The sequence below is a fragment of the Athene noctua genome, chromosome 1 (assembly GCF_965140245.1).
Source record: "Athene noctua chromosome 1, bAthNoc1.hap1.1, whole genome shotgun sequence".
Lineage (NCBI taxonomy): Eukaryota > Metazoa > Chordata > Aves > Strigiformes > Strigidae > Athene > Athene noctua.
Genome location: NC_134037.1, coordinates 30,879,565 through 30,893,481, shown reverse-complemented (window position 1 = coordinate 30,893,481; position 13,917 = coordinate 30,879,565). Strand labels below are relative to the sequence as shown.

Below are 13,917 nucleotides of genomic sequence, written 5' to 3'. Positions count from 1 at the left end.
TAATTTTTAATGGTTAGAAACATAACTTTAATTAATTTTGTAAACCAAAATTAAATGTAATAGCTTACATGTCAGAATTACAATTCTCCTATTCAGAAATCAGACAAAAAGGATTACCGATGATTAAGTTATGATGACTATGATGCTGTACACTAAAAGACTCTAAACAATTGTAGTAAAACCATCTCACTGCTCTTGCAAATTATCCTTTGGTTAGTAGAGACACGCAGAAAGTAGAAAGGCCCTAATTAAAATGTTAGGCATTTTCTTCTACATACAATCTGAACTTAAAGCAATCAAAACTACAATACTGTTTCCATACTGGTTTACAGATATTAAAAGGTCTGTGCTTTATATCGTACAGCAAACTGAGATGTTCTCTAAAAGTATTTAGAAATATGAAAGAAAAATGCACGAAATTCTTCACCATTTCTATATACACACACGTGTGTGATGTGCATGTAACCCTGCTCAATGTAAGGAGTTTAGCAATATCATCTTGAAAGAGTCAAGCCAGTTAGAAAATGAAGTAACTCTAAAAATAATAATGGAGAAGTTTTAAATTAAATTCACAAAAATGTTTGAAACATGGTATTTTAAATTACAGGGGGTTAGGAAAAAACTCCTCTACCCTCAGTAATTAATGGAACTTTAAGTATTAAAATAAGACTTACCCGCCTGAAGATTTTGACTTTGTGCTTCCCAGTGTCCTCTGTCTGCTTTGTTTTTTCAGTTGTTACATTTAGATTACAAGCAGGTGTTTGCTTTGACATCCCCAGTTTTTCACACTCAATTGCTTTTTCTTCTCTATGGATTTCAAGTTTCACTTGAGTCTCTGATACACTTTGATCAAAACACTCCATTTTTTTGTCTTCTTCAGCACAGCATTTCACACACACATATTCTTTATCTTCTTCACCCATCTGCTGCGCTTGAGAAAGACTCAGTCCAACACAATCACCATGAAACCAATCATCGCATCTACCACAGCCTACCATAAACCTGAAAACAAAGTAAGACATAAGTCAGTGTACAGACTACAACAGAAAATACAGGCAACTTAAGCAGAATGTACCAGTCATTCTGATTCGTGCATCTCAACAATTCATTCTTACCTGGTAAGTGATTTTCTTTGTAGCTTTACATCCATCTCCAGCCTTACGACATGGTATGATCTTCCTGAGAAATACTTTTGGCCTTTATGCCTTTTGCAGTAGTCCAAGAGACTATCACAACCTCATGTTTTTGTAACCTGCCTCCAAATCCTACCAACCAGATTTTTTCAGACTACTATTAAAAAAAAAATTGATGGGAATGTAAAAAAAACCCCAAAACATCCACAGTAAAACAAAAATCCCACAAAACCTCTCAAAACGTGTTTGAAAATACTTGAAAAATTTCTTGCAAGATTGTATTGCTTTTCTTCAAACATGATCATCATCCTTACAACAGAAATGTATCAACTGCAATCTTCCACAGCAGTAAGAGATGTTTAAGTGTTTTGACAAATAAGATCAGCACAGAAACATCAAGCTATTCTAAATTAGTTTGGTTATTTTACTTCACATTCTTTAGACCATTATTACTGAATTATTTCTAGAAAGTTGCTTTTTATTCTCTTTACTGGTGAATATGGGGCCAGGAGTTTGGCTTCCAACTACATCTGTCTAGCTTGCAGGGACTGGTTGGTTTGTTTTAAACAAGGTACATGCCACTTCAGTGTTGCTTCGCTATTTTCAGAGCTAGTAGCTATTTAAAGAATGTTTCAAACACCAAAATGAATATAATTTAAAGGACACCCTTCACCTTAAGTCACTTCAACTGCTTCACTATTTTAAAAGTAACTTTAGGTATAGGCAGCATTTCAAAGTGTTGTAAAGATCGCCTGGTCTAAAAGAAAACCATAATTTCAGACTATTTTGTGGAATAATTTTGAAAACTCTATTAGGTATCACTAGTACATAATTTCACTGATATGTACAATTTTTATTTGAACTATTTGTGAAGGCTGTGGAATTTCAAAGTTACACAGGTTAAACACCTCAATAAATCTATTTCAGGAGACTTACATGGTAGTAATTATTTTTTTACAATCCTTTCTTGTAATAATGAACTTGGCATCACTACTAAAGATCTGCTTTCAAATGATGTAAGAAGAACTTCTGCATTATCCACTTGCATTCTTTTCCCCTTTTGGTTTTCTTTTTGTTTTATACTTAAACTACAGTAAATATATGTACTATTATATATATGTTGTCTGAAGAAAATCCAGAAAGACTGCACGTTATGAAAAGTGTGAGCTCTCTGTTAATACTGAAAAATTATTTACTAGCTTTTAAATTCCACAGAAGACAGATCAATTTTGAAATTCATGAAATGCTAAATACACTGACGTATGAAACCTGTTTCTTTCATCTAATACCCTATAAATCTCTTTTGTAAGCTGATTCTGAGGAAATGATACCTAACTTATGCGTGTTCCTATTCAGGCTAGGATCTGCTATCTGCTGACTTACCTACTTTGCAAAACCATATAAATATTACAAAACATGCTTAGAGGAACTCTTGTTCTACAGAACTGTAAATGAACACTCCAGATGGCTCGATGCAGGTATTGTATTCAAGAACTACCAGTTATCTTAAGAGATGAAAATTCTAACAGCAGACATTTGAAACAAGAGAACAGAAGAAAATATTGTGGCTTATGTTCCTTCCTTGCTTACCCCAAAATAAATCAAGATTAATTTCTGTTGAAGTAAACTGTCTTTTGATGCAAAATGAGTCTGAGAAGTTTTAAAGCTCCAGCAGTTCAGGAAAAAAGGCCATTTCCAGCTTCACTAGCCTATAATGCCGTTTGCTAGATTTGATGAAAACAGTTTTTAGTCCAGTCTGTGAAGACAACTATCTTCTCATTTTTAATTTTGTTTTTCTGAACTGCAAATACATTTATGGTATTACCTATCACTAACAAACAATATCCATCCATCTATTTAGTAGCTTCAATCAGGAAGGCAGAGGTTCCCTCACATTTGGTCAGTATCTCCATCTTTTCAGATCCACATTCCAGCAAAGTGAAGATACAAGAAAGGTAACATTACAGGACAACTGCTTCTGATCGTCTTACCACAGTAATACCACAGCATTCATAAACACAACAGAAAAACAAGAGAGAAGCAATGCAACTTCAACACAAAGATGATTGCTCCTTTCTGAGAACCAAACGTGATGACAGGTAATATAGCATGAGTGCCTATTTCACAACTGCAAGGATCCACAAGAGGATGCTTTACAACACAGGACACAATCTTGTACCATTGCAAGAAAGTATTAGTAAAGCTTTGGCAACACAAACTGTTACAAAAATTCCAAGCATTAAGATCTTCTGCAGAGCTGAAGATCAAAGCATACAGTCAAGTACTTCTTGCTTAAAGGATACTTTGGTGTACTAATGAATGAATGCCTTCTCATTAATAAAAGGAGGAAACCAAGAACACACTGTCTTGAAGCCACAATTGCTACTTCAATTTTTATTAAAATATAGGTATTTTTTCTCTAGCTTGTAAATTCAGGCATTGAAGATTAATTTGTTAAGTGACCAAGGCAGACTGCAACCTTTAGCAACCAAAACAATATTATGATTATTATTTACAAAATGGACTAAATTTGAAGAAAATTTAACTCCAGAGACTAAACACAAGATGCTGCAAATCAACTTTAAATCGACAGCATGTGGAATTTTTCAGCTTCACTCACCCACAGTAAGTGGGCAGTAAAGAGCTGTATGATATAAGCAAAGCACCAGAATAGGCACCCAGTCTTACATCTTTATTTTCCAGTCTATTAAAAAAAGGTAAAAAAAACCCTATAATGAATTTATCTCAGAAAATATCATTCTTCACTAAGAACATACACCAAGATGGACAGATGTCATTCAAGCCATCATAAGCAAAGTATGGAAGATGGAATATCCACTTGGCTTCATTCCAGTCTTCACAATAAGGTTTCAATTACACTATATTTAAACACACACAATAAAACTTCAGACTTCAGGATTCAGAAACTAAGACTGCAAAGAGAATTTGGAAATGTCCATGAAGCTTGTACTATAAAACAATGTAGTGTTTACAACTGTCTTGCTTCAGCCTAATTATACAAAATGGTAAAAATACTGGTGCTGTTTGCCTAAAATATTCACTATTTCTACTAGTATTTTCACACTAGTCAACTGCTAGACTGCAACTTCTAAGTCTGAGAGAGAACATTCTGATTTTGATACCAGTAATATAAATAATCCTTTCTACCATAAGGTCACTTTTATATCTTTATCTGTTTCACTCATCTGCAAACAAAACACAATTATGATTTTTAACAGCAGTTATAACTGGGAAATGGGCAATGCTCAAAGACTAAAAAGGGGAGTCAAAGGAATCTGAAGCCTGGCTTGAAGGATCAAGGATGTTCTCTTGCACAGCTGTCAGAGTTGTGACTGAAGAGGTTCTGATATCTTGGACTATTAAAACACCAAAGTTTTTGACTGTAGATTGCTTCAAGTTTGAAGTGCAGGAGTTTTACCCATGTTGTAAGGCTGGAGTAGAAGATGTAAAGCTGAAAGAGAAAGAAAAATGTATTTTAAAATATTAAACCATGCAAAATTCAGTAACAGAATTGCTTTCACTGGACTTCAACATAAAAAAATTAAGAAAAATCTAAAAAGAGCTGACAGGTGACAGCAGACTGTACTACAGTTCACTACGATCTTCGCACAGAGTAAAGATTCCTCTTGGTAGTCCACACATCATCATGGAAAGATGCACCTTAAAATCACATAGTAACAAGAGAGGTAATAATGCAAACCTTCCACAATCTCTTTTAGGATTAGGAGATTTTTCTTTGGTGTGTTACCTGTAGTAAATTATATTCATCTGTTAGATGAAAAACTTAGGCTTGGATGATTTATTTTCAAAAATATACATGCTATGTTTTTAAATTAATTTACATACATTTACATACCAAAAGCAAGTTTCCAGAGAAATCTATTACTGTGAAATAAGATTTTACAAGTAAAATGGGCAGAAACCATCTTGTTCATTGTAAAGCTATACTTATGAGTAAAACACAAAGAACTGGGAGCTGTCAGAACAGTTCAGTGCGGGCCAGTAATCAGCATTTAAAATTAATTAATAATGTAAGATGCATTACCACAGAAAATCATTTACTTCAGAAATAATTACCTCTCTTCAGTCTTTTGTATTTGTGGTACATAGGATAGGAAAAAAACCTGCAACAGGGCTCAAATTTTAACAAAACAAAAATGCAAAACTTAAATTATTCAAAAAGATGCCCTAACCCTGAACTCACCTAAGAGGAGCAAAACCACTTTTCACACACTTTTTAAGCACTTAAATATTTAAAGCATGTCCCACATCTGCATTTCCCCTCCTTAATGGCACTGTTCACCAATATTTTGTAAGATCTATTTTAAACTAGTATTAACATTATTAACGTGTCTCAGCTGCACTGATGCTACAGACCAGTCAATGTTAAAGCAGAGACACTGCAGAGGCAACTGGTTTTCCTTCAGCTAATAAAGATGCTACTAGTAGAGAAGATACAGCAGCTTCAGCAGAGCCTGTTTCACATAAGTGAAGTAGTATGAGCTTGATTCAAAGCTCAAGTGAAATGAATGTTTGTCAAAAATAATCTGCCCTACCTTATCAGAGCCCATATATACGAGCAGTTTTTCTTGTCTGCTTTTTGTACAAGTTTAGCACAGATGACATGATTTTTCAGGTTTTGATCTTCTAAAACCAAAACCAACTATCTTCAAAGAAACACTATCAGCAGATCATTTACACAGAATTTGCAACATAGGAAGAGGACACTGCAAACTTACTTCTGCAGTATTAAATTTCAATAACCCATCTTTTATGTTTATTTTTAACTTAAAGGCATAATATTCCATGATCCAGTGAAAGGTGTCATTGCTCATGGCAGGGAGGTTGGAACTAGATGGTCTTTAAGGTCCCTTCCAACAGAAACCATTCAATGATTTTCTTCTGTGATTCTTTGTTTTTCATGTTAAATGAACTCCAAAAAGGTAGCAACCCTATGCTCTTTGAACTAAAGATGAATATATGAAACATGCCCAACAAAAAAATAGGAAAACCAGAATCACTGAACTTTCCAAAACCAGAAAAAGATGGGTAGAATACATCTCCTAACTTTAATCACAAATCTGTTTTAAAAAAAAATCATTAAGGGAAACTCCATTACCAGTGGATTATACCCACGTTGCATCTCGTAGAATCAGGATCATACATTCTATAAACTGCATATATATACACCTACTTTATAAAACTATGTATTTTAGACAACTTATGCTATCCATTTGCCTGATTCCCTACTGGTACTAGTATTAATAATATCCCTACCAATACTGCAGCATATCATACCTATAAAAGTCTACTAATAAAATGATACAGCTGTAAATATAAACCACAGTGGAGTCTTTCCATTCGTTAATTATACATTACAATGCTATTTTGTTTATACTGCCATTCAGGTTTTTTACCGCTGTGGGTAGACATGGATGATAGCTTTTAATGTTGCAAGGCTTTCCACAGTGAAGAAAGCAGTAAGAGAGGCAGAAAACTTAAAAGCATCACCCATGACTAAATTGATGACATCTTCCATAATCTGCAATTTTACACACTCACACTATTCTGTGAACATGTCCTAGAACTAAGGCATCATAATTATTCTAATTATTGTTTCTTCTGAAGAATGTTGTCACAACAATGATTCATTTCCTGTATATGCACCCACCCTTAAAAAAATGTGCACTTCTAACTTAAGGGTAGTTTAAGTCCTTCTTCAACCATTCTCTTTTGTATTGGCTGTGCAAATTAATATGACCACCTGGTCCCAAAATAGTTTACTGAAGTATTAGCGCTATTTAAAAAAAAAAAAAAAGTCCTAATAATAATATTACAGGAAAAAAGGTTTTTTTAACTTCATCTATCAGCCAAAGTAATTTTCTGTACAACCATGCATAAACATTTTAGTAACTATGTGTAAGCAAGAGATCAGGAATACTATGTCTTTGCTAAATCAACTCCTGCACTTTCCCATCAATTGCCTTTTACAATATTACTAACTTTTCCTCTATATTAAAGCAGAGTTGAAATGTGGGGAAAAAGAAAACCTTAAGTAAAACTCTGGTCCTGCACCACTTAATTCTTCTGTGAGTTCTGAGAAGGCCAGTTTGTGTCTGACCACACAAACTGCATGGTCAAACCCCAAGGCAACAAAACAAAAACAAACAGGAGAAAAAAGAAAAAAAAAAAAACCACCAAAAAAACCCAATGACACCCAAAAAAACCCAAACCACAAAGCAACAACAACAGAGAATGCCCAAACCACAACCTATTAAAAAAAAAAAATTACTAGAATTGTAGAAAAGAGGAAGTAATCAGCAACAAATTAAAGCTGCAAACTTCCCCCGTGATATGCTTTCTAGAAAAATTGTTTAGAAACAGATTATCTCAAGTTATGTACCTTGATGAAACTTCTTCCATTAAAAAAGATAGAGTGAAGACAAGGGAGACAATCTGCAAAACACGTTAGGGTTTTGTCTATCTGTACAAGAAAACAAATGAGTTTGGCCCTCCAGCCTGCAAAAAGCTTGAACAACTACAGTGAAAACTGGATAAATTTACAATGAGTCCTTACATCAGAAGGATGTAAGAAACCTTACATTAGCAGATTTCTCAGTGGCTGTAGAGCTGTCATCTTCATCTAGCTCTATGCCAAGAAACTAAATATTGTATTTTTCTTCAACTATCTTTAAAGGTCTTTGATCTGTCTTCAGGAAAAATAACTGTTTATGACAAAGCTTAGTATTTTCAACACCGCTTGATCTCATTCAGAAGTTGAGGTAGTAACTTCAGTTTGTAACATTTTTCTATGTGATATGCATATCCATACACATACACACCTTTCATCTATAGACAGATAAAATTTATGTGTATGATTTTTATGTTATTAGCTGATGAAAAAGAGTCTGACAGCAATATGGGAACACAGTGGCAAAGTCAAACAAGTTGAAAGCAATGTTGTAATGAGTAACAATTCAATCTTTGCACTGAAAAAACCACCTGTTTCAGATGTGCTGAAAATTACTAAGTGCAAAAAGTTACATCTTTATTATCTGACTTGCTCAGAAACACAGGGTTTAGTTTACATATGAAAGAACAATTATTTTTAGTTATGTTGCAAAAGTAAATGTCTGAAGGGGAATAAACATCATATATCAAGCAAACAGACTGAAACAAACAGTCCTAAAGCAAAACACTGACCACTCACTCTCACAAACAGCTATGTTGGTTCCATCTTATAAGCATCAAGAAAAGTGGAAAATAGAGTATGAATAGTCATTGTTCAAAGCTCCGGTGCCAAAGAAGGACAATCTTATATCAGAAAAAAAAACAGGTATGCCTCTTACAAAGCAAGACACATTATAACTTGTAAACTTTTTTGATCATGCAAGTGACATGTTTTCAAAAAAGGATTCCTCCTTTTCCAGGCAAATCCATTGTATCTGCAGTGCAAGGTAAGCATACTTTGACTTTGCATGTGGCCAGCAAATTACTGCCTGTATTCTTAAAGATACAAATTGACTCCATTTGTCAGGTGCTGATTCTGAAATAAAACAACATACAAGGACCATCCTTCTTCTCCTGTTCTTCTAACAGACACAGTACGATTACTCCAGGGCTGTGAAAGACCTGCGTAAGCATCCCCCTTTGGGGATTCTGTACACAAACAAAACTGATGAAACAATCTCCACAGATTATCTTCAACCTGAATCAATTTTTCAATTTTAGCATTACATTAACAAGTAGTTGGTGGCTATGCATTTGCTGTGGGGAATACAAAAAATGTTCAAGTGACTATTATTTTGCAGCCTGAATTCTTAATGTCCTTGACATACTGCAAAACTCTTATGCACATTATTTCCTAACTTAGGGCTGCAACTTCAGTACAATTTTTTTTTCTACAAGTAATTTGTACCACAACACTGATAAAATCTTCCAGAGTTTAAATAACCACAGAGCAGGATACACAAACTTTGTTTCAGATCTTAGCTCTGCCTCTGACATTTGTTGAACTTACTGTCCTTTGACAATATTTGTGTCCCACACTTTTTCCTTTTCTCCTAGACAATGAACGGGGGGAGGGAAAAAAAAGGAAACAGGCTGACCAGCTAGGCTGTTACAGAAGGGAAACAATTCCTTGAAAAGCAATCCACAAAGCAAATAAAAAACACCTTATCACTATAGTCAATTTCCATAGTTTTGATGTTTTTCCAAGTGATAAAAGTAAAATTTATCATGCTAAGCTTTTTCTGTTTTGCACCGCTCTGAAAATGTTTTCTTGTTCTTGCAGCAATAATTAAACAAGTACAAAATGCCAAGATATCTGAAATACAAGTTTTGCTTCCTCTTGCATCTTAATGACATCAAGTGCATCTGAAAGGTTTAAGTTTTTATTTGTGGCCTATAACAACAAAATAAAAGTAATTTGAAGAAACTAAACCTCATTTTTTAGAATAGTGAGGATAAGAAGTGCTGGACTGGCAGTCTTAAGTCTTCTGTTATTAAGTATGTGACCATTACTACAAGCTTCCTCACTCCACTAGTGTATCCCAGTAACATTCTATACACAAAAATTTTGTGCTTGTGTACTAAATATCTTTCTACATTTGGCAAATCTGATCATTTCCCACTAAAACTGTTGGTTGTGTCAACGGTTTTGTAACACAGACATATCCAAAAAAGCCTTAATGAGACTGACATTACAAATTTAAGGATACCAGTAATCACCATCTGTGGCAACTCATGGGCACTCTCAATCTGCACGCAGCTGGTGATCCATATATTGTACTATTCTGCTAGTACAGTAAGCAAGAGCTGGGAATGTGCAAAACTAGTTTGTTGCATTTAATCCTGTATCAATGCATAGTATATGTATCTTCTGCAGCATTACTTTGACTTTATAAATGAAAACAAGCAGATTTAGATCTGCCTCACTGCTGTATCCTCCCAGTATGTTAGATCCACTTAGTACTAAAAGTCAAGATTTTCTGAACTCTAACACCACATTCCAAACAAGAAAACCTATAGAATGTTTAAAATATTAGCAGAAATACAAAACCAGGATGAGTTCAACTCAAAGCTGAATTTTGCACAGATATCAAGCAGTTTAAAACCCAAATATGTGTATTTTGCTTTAAAAATATCCAGAGAATCATTTCTGTATCAGGAAGTAGCCTTTCTGAATTTAAACAATTCATTGAAATACAGCCTACCCATGTACTTCTACCATTGTGGTAATACATGAGATGATAAAAACGAAGGAAATGCAAACTGCATAAAATTAAACACTATTAGAGAGGCACAAATGGTAAAGGGACAATCCAAACAGTAAAAGGATTTTTTTTTTTTTTTTACAAAAACAAAACCACACAGAACTAAGTTTCAATGCCCTTTCAATGAGGTAATTCTCACCAACTAGGCAGAGCAAACCTAGCATTAATTCTTTTAATAGGCCACATTTATGCAGTTACTATAGCTGCACAGTAAATGAATTTTATGTATTTGTTTTTCAAATATGATGTAATAAAACCAATAAAACTCACAAGGGTTCTTCTTAGATACACATGAACGCTACAAAAACCTCAGGCGCCAAAGGTAATTGTTCCATATTTCACTTTGATACATGGAGTTCTAAAGTACACTCACTGAAAATTACTATTAAAAGTTTCTCTCACAGGACTAATCAGAAATATCTTCAGTTTGAAATGAAAAAATAAAAAAAATACATCAGCAGGTGGAACTGCAACTACAAAAAAAAATACTTGAATATTAAATCCAGAAAATAAGAAGTGGTAATAACGGAATTCTTATTCTTGGATTGACAGACTGATAGTTCAATGGCCTTTTCCAGTTCACTTAAGAGTGTAGAAGAGTAACTTTTGTCACAGAGAGATATTAGCAACTTGAGATGCAACCTCATTATTAGGTTCAGTTAAAGGCAATTTCAGATATGTCCACATAGAAATTTTATAGAGGTTTTTTTAAGACCGATGTTCTTCCTACCCTTCCACTCCCCCTCAACTACTTCATTACTCCTGTTACACGAGAGCCTCACAACAACATTTATACAAATTGAAAAAAACCTCTAAATTTCTTAGGTATTTGAATCATACTTCTACAAGATAAGTCACATGTAAACAACTAATTGATTTTTTCAGTTGATGGTGGCCCTTCAACTTAATATGTCTCTGGAAAGAAGGAAATGAGAATCTGGAACACAGACATCTTAGCCTTATTTCTTTTCTATGAAAGGAAAGTCAAGTTTAAAGTACGTATTTTAACAGCACAGCAGAATTACACACTCATCAAAAAATGTATTCATATAATAAAACATTCCTAGTAAAATATCTAAAAGACAAAAAAGTGTATGAGTGAAAAATTAATCAATTGACAGTGTAACAGACAGGATTCCATTATAAGGCCTTTTTGTTTTGGCACCAGCAGTATGAAGTATTTGGCAAGATAGGAAAAGAATTATCTTCTGAGACCAATAATAAATTCCTTATACACAAAGCCACACACACCTGTTGCCATGTGGCTTTTTGCAAAAGCCACACTGCTTGTTGGGCACCCAAACATATTTGCTTTCACTTGCTGAGGTATGTTCCAAGCCTTCCCGCTTAACAGTTGAAATGTTATCTGGAATGAACAATGGAGGTTCATCAAGTGAAAGACTTTTGCTACTTCTTCTCTGGCGAGGCTGGAGATTCTTATCAATTCTTTTTGATTTGTTTTTTTCTTTATCATCCTCCTTCAGATGTTCTACAACAGGAGGATCTTTTGTCTCTGCCTCTTCCTTTGTGGAGCTATTTGTTTTTAGTACAGTTGCAAGCTGGTGTTTCTGACCTTGGGCTTGCTTCTGACCAAGATTTGAAACATGCCCTGATAATGACTGCACAGAGTGGTGTGTATCTTTAGAACAGCTTTGATGAGTAGGAGATTTCTCACTTGCTCTTTGAATTGATGACTTCTGTACTTGCCCAGAAGCCTGGACTCGGGGTATTTTCTTCAGCATTGTATTGGTCTGCTTTTTTACGGTCACCCCTGAAACACAGCTCTTTGTTTTCAAACCCAAATCAGATTGTTTCTTCCTAATTTTAACTGGGTTATTTGGGTGCTGATGACTCTCTTGCTCATCTGCATTCCGCTTCAGACTTGCTGAAGATGAACTGTGAAGACCTGAAACAGTAAGTCCAGCTCTTGTTCTTGAACGAATTATTTCTTGTTGCACTGTATCTGATTTCTGTCGAGGACCTGCAGTCAGATTTTGCTTATTCTGTATTACAGATTTACTATGCCGAGGCCTAACATTCTTTTCACATTTTGATGAAATGGTCATTTGTTTTTCATCATCCTGAAATTCTGATGCCTCAGAGCCTTCTACTTTAGTACTGCTGATCTGCTGCGGTACTTTTTGGCTTGTTTGGTCAAGAACAGTGCTTTCTAAATTGCTATTTCCTTGGTCAGCAGAAGTTAACTCTTTGCTTTTCAAGTCTTTATTATCGAACTCTGTACTGTCCAATAGTTTCTCAGATGAAGTTACAGTTTTCTCCATTCCCTTGTCATTATCTACAGGTTCTGTTACACATTCCTTTATTGACAACGTATTTTCATCAGGAACTTCCACATTATGGGAACCTAAACTACAGTCAACCCCTTCTTCTACAGAGCTGGACAAATTTGAAAAGGTCTCACAAATTTCACTTGGATTCACACAAGCACTAGATGGATCATCAGCTTTTCCAGTAACTCCACTTTGATCATGCTCTTCCGTCTTCTTCTCCAATTCTTCTGGTTTATTTTCGGTCTTTTCTTCTAAAGAAGTTTCAGAGCCCACTGAACCAATCACATCATTTGCTTCATGTTTAAGGGCAGGAATTTTAGTATCCACAGATACTAAACAAACTGACTCAGCATTCCCAGATTCAGTCTTCGTTGCAACCTCTGTTATTTCTTTTGTTTCTCCAGGAGAAGGAGAACAGGCTCCTGCTACATTAGCACAACTTAATTCTTGGGATGTTTCCTCAACTTTTGCCTGCTCAGAGGTTTCAGACTTTATTTCATTCACCTCTTCGGGACCAGAGAGACATTTTGTATTACTTTGGGATGCTGTTACTGATGCTGCCGTTCCTTCTGTCTGCCCTGATCGTCTTGTACTACGCCTAACTTCTTTAGGCTGCTCTGTTTTCAAGGATGCAGCAACATCTGTCTCTTTGGCTGGACTTCTCTCTTGTTTCTGTCCACTTTTTGGAGCAGAACCACTTTTTACAGATGATTTCTTGGTATTAACAAGAGGTGCAACATTTGAACGCTTGGCTAGCGTGCTCTGTCGCAAGCTCCGTACTGATTCTAGGAAAGGAAAAAAGAATAAGTCTTAGCTATACTGTGTCCTCCTCTTTGAAAATACAAGACTTACCTATAATTGATTTAGCTTACTGAACACAAAGAGAGCTTAATACTTAGTTGCTTCCTAAACTTAAAAAAAAACCCTCCACCAAACAAAACAAAAAAACCCAATGCCAACATACCACCCCACCCCCCAAAAAAACCCCACCAGCTGTATACTTTAAAAAGTTATAAATTACTTGCATTTTAATTTTACACTACCACAGTTTGGATGTAAAATCTCATTATTCTAATGGCTATGAGTTCTGAATAGTATATATAACACAGAAGTGATGATAAAAAGACAATAAAAACCCACTCTACTTTTCTACCATTGAACTTTTTCTACCTCAAGTAAAAACTGCACAAGTTATAT

General features: G+C 34.9%; 1 protein-coding gene across 9 annotated transcripts in view; it reads right to left on the bottom strand.

Moving 5' to 3' along the window:
- Nucleotides 1-13,917, bottom strand: part of PHF3 (PHD finger protein 3) — a 50,661-nt gene that overhangs the window by 17,075 nt on the left and 19,669 nt on the right. For all 9 annotated transcript variants that reach the window (XM_074895809.1, XM_074895808.1, XM_074895815.1 and 6 more), the window contains 2 exons: nucleotides 11,681-13,505; nucleotides 675-1,002 (listed from right to left, as the gene is read on the bottom strand). In XM_074895809.1, coding sequence (XP_074751910.1) covers nucleotides 675-1,002; nucleotides 11,681-13,505 — 2,153 coding nt within the window. The remainder of the gene's footprint in view (nucleotides 1-674; nucleotides 1,003-11,680; nucleotides 13,506-13,917) is intronic.